We start from the raw sequence: 9,792 nt of genomic DNA on the forward strand, positions 1-9,792 counted from the left end.
CTGTTAGGAAGTAGCTGATTTACGAAAATGCTGTCTCGAGTCTTTCAAAGGCAAATATGAGTTGAAGACCAGTGTAGCTAATGGTTTGAGTAGGAAAAAAACCAGACCAACAAAAATACCTTAGAAGTGTCAAAATGACTCAGCCATTAGGCTGGAAAGAGGCATACACTCTCATGGGGTATGTAGGGCCCTCAGCCACGGTGCCTGAGTCCCGCATGCATGCCTGCTCCGTAGAGTCTGAGAGTAACTAAAGGTGCAAAAGCTGCAACACAAGAGACAGATCTCCACCAGGTTGTTGCCGTTGGTGCTGCAGCTTGAGCGTTAGCAGAATAAGGATGTAGGGGAATGAATGCCTGAATTGCCTGGGCCTTAGATTAGAATGTAGTAGAAAATTTCAGAAAATGAATTTATTTTCCTTTTGGTATATTCAAATGTCACCAGTCTCAAATTTCACCAATCTCAAAGCACTGACACAAAAAATACCCACCTTGCTGACCTGGCCTCAGGAGTCCCACAGGAACATCCTCAGCTGATTTCTCTGTGGAAACTGAGACACACCTCTCCACAAATACTAGATCACTTCACAACTGAACATGTCAGGGCTCAAAGGGAGAAAGCACCTTACCTGCTCTCCCAAGCAGCAGATTTAGCTCCCTCAGCATTGAAAGGAACCTTCTCCACTGGAACACTCTTGGCCCTGGTGCACAGCCAAGGTTTGGTGGTGCCTCTCTCAAGCTGTAGAGTCCTTCCAGAGGACATTGAAGACCAGTGAGAAGACCATCGCCTGGGGTCAGACCTCTGTACCAGCACAGCACCTTCCTGGCCCTGACCTCTCAGCTTTACCAGCAAACCACAGGTAGTACTTATGATCAGTTCCTCTACAGAAAAGCTCCATTCCAGCTGTTTCTGTGCTTCAGCTCTCCCAGCCCATCACTGTCAGACTTTTGGCTCTCCCTTTTCTCATCGTTCCTGAGCTGTCCATGATGTGGATGGTGAAGCAAACACAGAGGCCAGTGAAGACAGGGCAAACAGAGAGGCTGGTGAGTCTAGTGCTTGGCTGATGGAGACGAGTTGGGGGATAAGCTGTCTGAGCTACAGGATAAGCTGTTCCTCCTGGTGATCAACCACAGATAGAGACAGAGACATAACAGAGCTGAAGCTTCTCATTTCCCCTGTAGCCACGAGATGGAGTAACTCAATAACAAATGGCTCTGCAGAGCCACCAGATTTAAGTGATGGGACATTTCATCCAAGTTCTGGCTCACACAGAGGCTGCAGGCAGCCCTGGTGGTATGCTGCAATGACCTAAGGCGAGTACATGGTCCATGGCCCTTGACAGGCAGGAGCTGGCTCCAATAGCCTCCTGACCCACATGCCAGGTGGGACACAAAGAGGTTGGCATTCCTGGGTGCCACCCAGTGAGGCCTCATAGCAGGATCAAGGAGCTGTCAGCACCTCATGGCAACCCCAACCAAGCACACTCCAGCAGTAAAAGCTTCTCTGGGACCATCCACACATAGCTCTGTTGCGGCCTCCATTGTCCAACCTCCTGCTGTTTCCTTCTGGCTGGCTTCTGAATCCTCCTCCCCAGCACAGAGCTAGAGCAGACCTTCAAGAAACTAAAAGCAGGGGCCTGGGGACATTGGAGAGGTGAACGAAACTGAAAAGTGGAGAAGACTTGAAGGGCATCTGGGGGAAATCAAGGAAGAAAGCAAGGGAATCACAGCAGTGGATGCTCTCTCCTCTCCAACAGAGCAAATATTTTTCTCATTGGTTAGACTCTGATTTAGATCAAGAAAAAAACACTATGTCTCCACTGCACAATCCTGTCTGCTGCAGTGGTTACTGATTTAGCTCCTAAACTGGAAGGATGTCAGCAGCACTAGCCCCATACTGACACTTCTTGAAAGCCAGGCCTGAAAGCTGAACAGCCAGGACCATGGCACTGCTGTCTGTAGTGCAGTCCAGTGTCAGGGCGCAGCAACAAACTGGCAGCGCCTTGGGATGACTGGCACAGCAAGGAGGAGGTCAGCCCCAAGGGCAAGCACAGGGAATCCGCCCAGCTTCAGTGCCACCCAACAGCACACACATGGCCTGAAAGGGAGGTCTGTGTGGCAGCAGTGATATGGCAAAGTCCTCAACACCAGCAAAAAAAATGCAAATGACAGCTCCACTGCCAAGAAAAAGGAACATGATGCATTCAGCATCTGAAATCACACAAAGCAGCAGGTGCTTCACATGCTGATGGCATCAGTGACATACACAGAAGTGGCAAAGACAGAGCAGAGTTTGCAGGACGTGGTCCTCCTCCCAGGTCTGCAAGAAAAGGAAAGCACGCTTGGTCTTAAGGACTTTGAGAAGAGTCACATCCCATTAGCACAGAGTACGGCCTGCAGCAAGAAAAGGTACCTTGGCTGCCCGCAGCTTTCTCACCCCTGCATCACAAGAAAGCTATTAATCAACAGCCTGAGTCCTTCATGGATTATCCCAGTCTTTCCATTACGCTGCTCGCTCAGTTTCATTTTCCCCTCTCCATCAGCCCTCAGCATCATCCTTTTTCACCCTTTCAATTCTGAAGGGAGAGGAGCCTTCACACCTCATCCCAAGTGCATTTATACCCCCTGCATGCCTTCCTGGTCATTTCTTCTCAGATCCCTCCCTAAAAAAACTCACAAGGGTGTTTCCTGGGAAAAAAAAAAAAAGCAGACCAACCACTGGTCACTGGCAGTGGCTAAACTATGATGTGCCAACACTGGCATTGCTACTTCCTCCTCCTCCCCTTTCCAAAGCATCTTTCTGCAGACATGTAGCCACATAGGATTTTGTGCAGTGAGCACACCCAAGGAGGCAGGCTTCTGGGCAGCCTCTGGCAAGGTGGGCAGCACTTGGGTGGCAGGAGAATATCAGTATCAATGAGAAAATGAAAGAGAAGAGAAAGCTCCAAGTGTGTGAAGGGAAAACTTGAATGCATGTCCTGGTTTCAGCTGGGATAATTTTCTTCTTAGTAGCTGCTGCAGTGCTGTGTTTTGGATTTGGTGTGAGAACAATGTTCATAAGATAGTGATGCTTTTAATTGTTGCTAAGTAACGTTTATACTAAGTCAAGGACTTTTCAGTTTCTTAGGTCCTGCCAGCGAGAGGGCTGGAGTGGCACAAGAAACTGGGATGGGACACAGCCAGAACAGCTGACCCAAACTGGCCAAAGGGATATTCCATACCACAGAATGTCATGTTGAGTATATAAGCTGGGGGGAGGAGGAGGAAGGGGGGTACATTGGGAGCGATAGCATTTGTCTTCCCAAGTAACTGTTACATGTGGTGAAGCCCTGCTTTCCTGGAGATGGCTGAACACCTGCCTGCCAATGGGAAGTAGTGAATTAATTCCTTGTTTTGCTTTGCTTGCCTGGCTTTAGTTTTATCTATTAAACTGTTTTGATCTCAACCCACGAGTTTTCTCACTTTTACTCTTCCAATTGTCTCCCCCATGCTGATGCTGGGGGAGTGAGCAAGCAGCTGTGTGAGGCTTAGCTGTGGGTTAAACCACGACAAAAGGGAAGAGAAAGCATCCTCTCTGAGCATTGACGGCAGCATCAGAACTGGCACACGCAAACCCCGAAGCGGGGCAGGAGCACAGAGAGCCCTCAGGCAGCTGAGCTTACGTCGCATGCTCACAGCAGCTTCAGTTCCCACCACCCTGGCTGATTCAGGCCCCAAATGCCTCTTCACGCTCGTGGTACCTGCCTGTGTTGTGGGGTTTTTTTGGTAACACTCAAAATGCAGTCATGGTCACAAGACCACCACTGGATACCCAGAAGTAAAACACAGCTGAGGAATGCGATGAGGTATTGTTTGCTTAGACCTTCTATAATGTTTTTTCCCCTTGATGGTGTTGCTTTGGTTTTTTTCCGTAAGTAGAGTAACTTCAACTAAAATACCATGGGGAAACCCCAAGTACTATTTCTTCCCTTGTCTCCTATCCCATATCTATTTCACAAATGCACAGTTTGAATTCAACCAATATAATCCTCGGTTTTGATATTTAAGGGGTTTGCAGAGAAATAAGCAAAACTACCCCTCTGGCCTTTCTTTTCCCCTTTGGTAAGAAGATTGCAAACATGCACACAATGGTGGAAAAAAAAAATATTCCCTTCCCCCCTGAACAAAATCAGCACCAGACACTCTCCATGGGTACATTCACTGTTCGCTAGTAGTATAAACAGATTTAGAAGTGACCTTTGTCTTTTTTTAAAATACCAACCTGAAGTGACCGTATCAGATTACCTCTGAAAATAAATTATCTGTTTTTCCTTTTTGGTATGATGAAAAGTAAGGGAATCAACGACATCTCAGGATTTAGCTTAAAGCACATTTTGACAGATAATACTCTACCCACGGATGTTACATGCAACCAAAAAAGTCACGTCTTGTAGAAAAAAAATCAGAGAAAGGTCTGTAGGGTCAGAATTCCCTTCTCTGTTACTGGAAAGTATTTTAGATGGGTGACTCACAGAGACGCTAGCCCCACAAAGCCATGTATTTACATCCTTATACGAGCTCTGCGTGACATACTATGTACATAGTATGCATATGCAGACACAGTGTGGGGAGACCGATGTTGTAATGGAAGTACGTCATGAAACGAAAATCAGAAGCACTCCACACTTTCAGACATCCTGTACAGAAGTTATTTTGCATGCAGCTCACTCCACTGCCTTAAAAGAAAACACAAGACTTGAGAATTCTACAAGCTGAGGAGAAAAAGTACAAAACCAGAGCCAGAGACAGCACAAAGGTAAGATGCCAAGAGAGAATATTTCATTGTAGTGAAACCTTGCCTTAAAAGCTTTCCTCTTGCTACCAGATATGAAAACTAAGTATATTTTACATAACTTGTTTTGTTTATAACATATCTACTTCTTTTTTTAAGAATGAACAGTTACCCTTTGCATTTATGCTTTAATTTTTTTCTGTTTTGTTTATAAATCTACACAAGACTCTAGTCTAAAAGGTCTTTGAATCATAGCTAGATTTTTCAGAGGTAAAAATCTTGGTAAGAAGCTGCAATTCTATTTCTCTAGACCCAGAATTTCCTAGACACACTATCAAAAAACAAAACAAACAAAAAAAGACTGAAGAAAAAAAAAGGAAAAAAAAAGACTAAAGAAATCTCTTACAGACGCAATTAAGAACTTTGTCAATATTTATTACTTTTCAGTAATTCCTTAATTAACTTTAAACCTTTTGGCTTTCAGTAGTGTGTTGCCTCCCAGCGTTAGGCTCACAGTGCTTCACTGGCCACAGGGGACCCAGCATACTAGGTTGCCTAGCCTGGGCCACCCTGTATGTAGCAGTAGCTGTCTGAGGGCAGTAGCTCTGTCCAGTTCATCAGTGTAACCCCCTCATATACCACAGGCCACCTGAATGACCCAGTGCAGCTCCCAACAAACTCTCCAGCCCCATGGCTGCAGTGGGGTTTAAATCCCAGGCAGCGAACAACCTGCAGCATAACAAGGAGTGCTTCTCCCCTCCAGCCACTTGGACCCCCAAGTGCTTCACAAACTCAGGCTTTCCCATGCTTTTTGTTTTATTTGAGTGAGGGAATTTCATTATTTCCCCTCAAACTCCCCTCAGTCCCTCACAGACAGCAGCAAAACAGGCTGCCCCAGTGAGCCATGTCCCCTCTCATGCCTTACAGGCAGCGGTGCTCTGCAAAAAAAAGAGCCTAAGTGCTTTACACAGCCAGCAGCACTGCCTTCTGCAAGGAACTGAGTAAAACCTACACCTGCCACAGCAGGACAGAAGCTGTGGCTGGATCCCTGCACCTGATGCTGCCGGAGGTACACAACCCGCTGCACCCACAGCCCCACCAGCACCCCATTCTCCTCATCATACTGGGTTTCTGGAGCTGGTTTTCTCACTTCTGTAAATTAAACTAGTCACTTAAAGAATCATTCACCTGGCATCAGTGTGTCCCTAAGCAGCAAACAGCCAACCTGCTCTAGCTTCCTAACAGTAATTGCTAGGTTTTAAGCAAGAAATAAATTTCCTTTTTGCTGATCTGAATTGCTCTCAAACCACAGCACGGGAGAGCTTACCTCTGAAATACTCGGGGAGTGACTTAATCGGCAGAACAGGAACTCTTACTGCACAGTTGACAATCAGTTGACAAATCTGAAATGAAACAGAACGCAGATCAGTAACTCGTGTAGGAAAGGCACTAGGTCATAGTAATAACAATTAGAGAACAGTAGGCAAAAATAATTTCTGGGTGCTGACAGAAAGATCTCTGAAAGGCTTTATTTACAGGTTACATTTGCTGTGACGGAACTGGCTGGAGGAAAGGACCTGTGGCGTTTGCATTTGTAAGCTGTTCTGGCTGAGACCAGTGTAGCAGAAACCAATGAGAGCCTTCCTGCTTCTTATCAGGAGAGTCTGAGGGCAGGATCAAACCAGCACCCTTCTTCTAAAGAAGAGAATTACTTCATGACCCCTGCTCAGAGGGTGCCTACCTCGACATTTTTTGTCCCCTCTTTGTGGAGGAGAAACCAGCTGCATGTTCTCTGAAATCTCTGTCTCTGCAGATGCAAATTTATCCGCTGTGGTAAGTCTGGCTGGTTTAGACAAAAGCTTATGTTTTTAAATTACATTCTTCTTCTAAAGATTTAACCTCTGCTGCGAATAGCCGGTTTGAAACTTCCTGCCTGCTGCTTTTAGCAAGCTTGTCAGAAGGGGCAGAGGTAATCACAGCCCTTCTGTGCCCAGTGGTGGTGGGAGAGGGTGCAGGATGGCAACGACTGTTTGGGAGCTTCACATTAATAAACACTGGGGACCCTTGTGCTCTTGGCTCCCCAAGGTCTCTTACAATAGCTTGAGATTCAAGAAACCTGACCCAGCTAATTGCTTCCATTGTCATAATCCAAGTAACACTAAAATCAGGGGCTGCTACCCTGGCTCTGCAAAGAGATCGCATCACTCCAAGGGGATGGTGCAGTCATATTTGTACTCTGTCCAGCCTAAATTATAGGGCAGCATTGTCTGGGGTAACAGGTAATAGTGCAAGTAACGTTTGGACCCCAGAAAGCCTTGCTCCTCGAGCACAACCTTGCCTCAAGACCCCTTGCCACTGAGCAGCTCCATGTTACCGAGAGCTCCAATTTAGCACTAAGCAGCACAAGAGGAAAAAGCATCTCCAGGTCTGTGGACACATAGAGACCTCATCAGCATTTGTACCATGTCTTAAATGTGATTTTCATTCTTCCTTATGGGGAAGGTGATTTTATTCTCTTCCAGCACACCTGGAAATATGAATGACACCCATGGCAAGAGCAATATCAGCACTATTGTGGAACTGTTCCAGCTCATCACATACACCCCCACATTTACCCTGGGATTGCTGTTCAACGTGATGGCTCTGTCGTTCCTGTTTTTTAAAGTTAAAAAGCTGTCAGAATCTACAGTCTACATGATAGCCCTTATTTTCCTGGATACTTTGCTGCTGTTTACTCTTCCTTTTAAAATCATTTCCTATCACCTTCAGGACCACTGGAACTTGGGGTCTGTATTTTGCTCCACCTTGGAGAGCCTTTACTTTGTAAACATGTATGGCAGCATCCTCATCTCCCTCTGCATCTGTGTAGACCGATACATTGCTATCCAGCACCCTTTCACAGCTCCCATCCTGCGATCCACCAAGAAAGCTGCTATGGTCTGTGCTGTCATCTGCCTGGGCACTTCAGCTGGGACGGTCTGTACTTTCCAACTGCATGGAAAGGGCCAGAACATCTCATCCTGCTTCCATAATTTCTCCAAGAGCACGTGGGAAAATGCAGGCCTGTTAAGCGCCTTGGAGACCATCTTCTTTGGCAGCATGGCAGCCATGACCTTCTGCACTGCTCAGACCATCAGGTGCTTGAGAAAGCACAGAAAAACAGGCAACCCCCAAACACATATCACTAGGGCAGAGAAGATAGTGGTGACAAACCTTGTTGCGTTTTTGGTCTGTTTCACACCGTACCACGTGGCATACTTGGTGTACTTTTTGGTGAAGAATAACATAATTCACACCAGTTTTCAGCAAGTGTTACGAGATATCATTCAGATCACCCTTTGCTGGGCAAACCTGAACTGCTGTCTTGATGGGGTGTGCTATTATTTTGTTTTAAAGGAGTCCTTGGAAGACCCATTACAAAATAGTGAAAAAACAGCCACGCGAAAGCCTTGATCCATATGCTGCATGTTAGTTACTTGGGATGATGTGTGGAGAGGTTTTTGTGGGAAGTACATACTTCAAATATTCAGGTCTGAAAAGATTTCATAAAAAACAGAACTGCCCATTCCCAGGAGACAGGTCCTAACTTTTTTTATTTCCTTCCATAACGTTTTGCGTTTGCATTTTCAGGTAAAAAGAAATTGAATTGTTCCTATAAATGGTGATGCATATCTCTTTGGATGTGATTCCTCTTTACTTTGAAAAAAATTATAAAATAAATTGTTCACTCACATGTGGCAGACTTTTTCACCCTCCCTGTCTACACCACACCTGGAAACATTCCTCAGGGCTTCAGTCACTACAGACTTGGACTGCCGAGACAGAGACTTGGAACTTATGGTAAAAGGCTTCAGACTAAATTCTGTTGCCTCCCCTGCCCTGATCATGTATGCCCATGCTCACATACATGCACACATGTCAGGCTTATTTAAAAAAAAAATTATTAAAAAAAAAAAAAAAAAGATTGTAACTAAATCCAAAGGCAGCTTTACATTAACATGGGTATAGCAAGATTTCTATGCCATTCCTCCACTGGCTGACTTGCTCTGCAAGATGCAACACCTGTTTCAGCGGCAGGTCTTGTGCCCACCACATCGTACTTCTAACTAATAGGGCCACTAGCTCAAGTCCCCAGATAGCTCCGATGAATTGACTATCCCAGTTCCAGGCTTTCTCACCAGCTCCTCTTCTACTTGCAAGCTTTTATCTGTTCCTTCCTGCTTGGTTACAAACCTAATTTTATGAACAGAGCCAAACCAAACAAAAGCATGAAATAAAAAGCCCAAGTCCAATGTAGTGGCAAACACAGGAATCTGAAGGAACATCCCCCACCTTACTGGGGGATAAGGTAACAGCAGCCAGCACACAGGAGGATCCCAGGGGGGAAGCAACCTTTCAGACCTTGGAGCAAGCTGAGCACTACCACTTCCCAAACAAACAAGGCAGTAAAAAACAAAAATAAACAAATCCACCAGCAAGAGCTTAACATGCCAGTTAGTTACTTCATATCAGTGCTCACAGGCATCTAGATAAAGTGAATGACAACAGACATCCAGCCCAGAGAGAGGCAGCTAGTAAGCTGGGGGACCCCCATCACTGCCTCTGCCACTACCCCAGCAGCAATCTGCCACTTTCCTGAGTGGTGAGGATGATGACAACCAAAACAACTGGGTATGATATTCACGTTGAGCTGGATACTTGCCACACCTCATCTAAGCAGGCAGGCTTTGAACTGTCTTTTCTTTGTACGCTTTTGAGAAGGATAATGCACAAACCATGTACTGATTTCTTCCCCATGCTGGCAATTTTTCATGTGGAGATTCCAGTCTGTAAAGTGAAATTTTCTGAAGTTGCTACAGCTATGTACAAGACTGTACCAAAGAAGTTCAGCTGCTGAGGAAGCAAACACTGTCCCAACACAGATGTAACGTGTGCTGCTGTTTACAGAGTCCTTTTGGTGTTCTGGTGATGAACCATGCTTCCAAGGATATAGGGACTATGTGTTTACACTAGTCATGCCCTGGT

General features: G+C 45.7%; 1 protein-coding gene and 1 long non-coding RNA gene across 3 annotated transcripts; one reads left to right on the forward strand and one right to left on the reverse strand.

Moving 5' to 3' along the window:
* Positions 1–450: 450 nt before the first annotated feature.
* LOC129737038 (uncharacterized) lies at positions 451–6,385 on the reverse strand. Its single transcript, XR_008734390.1, has 4 exons — positions 6,304–6,385; positions 6,095–6,170; positions 3,659–3,740; positions 451–2,316 (listed from the first exon to the last, which is right to left on the reverse strand). It is a non-coding gene; the product is annotated as an uncharacterized LOC129737038 (long non-coding RNA).
* An 82-nt stretch (positions 6,386–6,467) lies between these two features.
* LOC102054456 (lysophosphatidic acid receptor 6-like) lies at positions 6,468–8,519 on the forward strand. Of its 2 annotated transcripts, none has more exons than XM_055723343.1 (2): positions 6,468–6,600; positions 7,290–8,519. In XM_055723343.1, the coding sequence occupies exons 1-2, from the start codon at positions 6,581–6,583 to the stop codon at positions 8,218–8,220; spliced, it is 951 nt and encodes a 316-aa protein (XP_055579318.1). In that variant the 5' UTR covers positions 6,468–6,580; the 3' UTR covers positions 8,221–8,519. The 2 variants fall into 2 exon arrangements, with proteins under 2 accessions (XP_055579318.1, XP_027664729.2); XM_027808928.2 differs by having other exon boundaries at positions 6,471–6,600; positions 7,270–8,519.
* The last annotated feature ends 1,273 nt before the right edge of the window (positions 8,520–9,792 follow it).

This window comes from Falco cherrug, chromosome 11, assembly GCF_023634085.1.
Source record: "Falco cherrug isolate bFalChe1 chromosome 11, bFalChe1.pri, whole genome shotgun sequence".
NCBI classification, from domain to species: domain Eukaryota; kingdom Metazoa; phylum Chordata; class Aves; order Falconiformes; family Falconidae; genus Falco; species Falco cherrug.

Coding starts and splice junctions, on each gene's coding strand:
- LOC102054456 (XM_027808928.2), top strand. CDS start 6,553: ATGTTCTCTGAAATCTCTGTCTCTGCAGATGCAAATTTATCCGCTGTG. Junction 6,601..7,269: donor ATGCAAATTTATCCGCTGTG/GTAAGTCTGGCT, acceptor CTTATGGGGAAG/GTGATTTTATTCTCTTCCAG.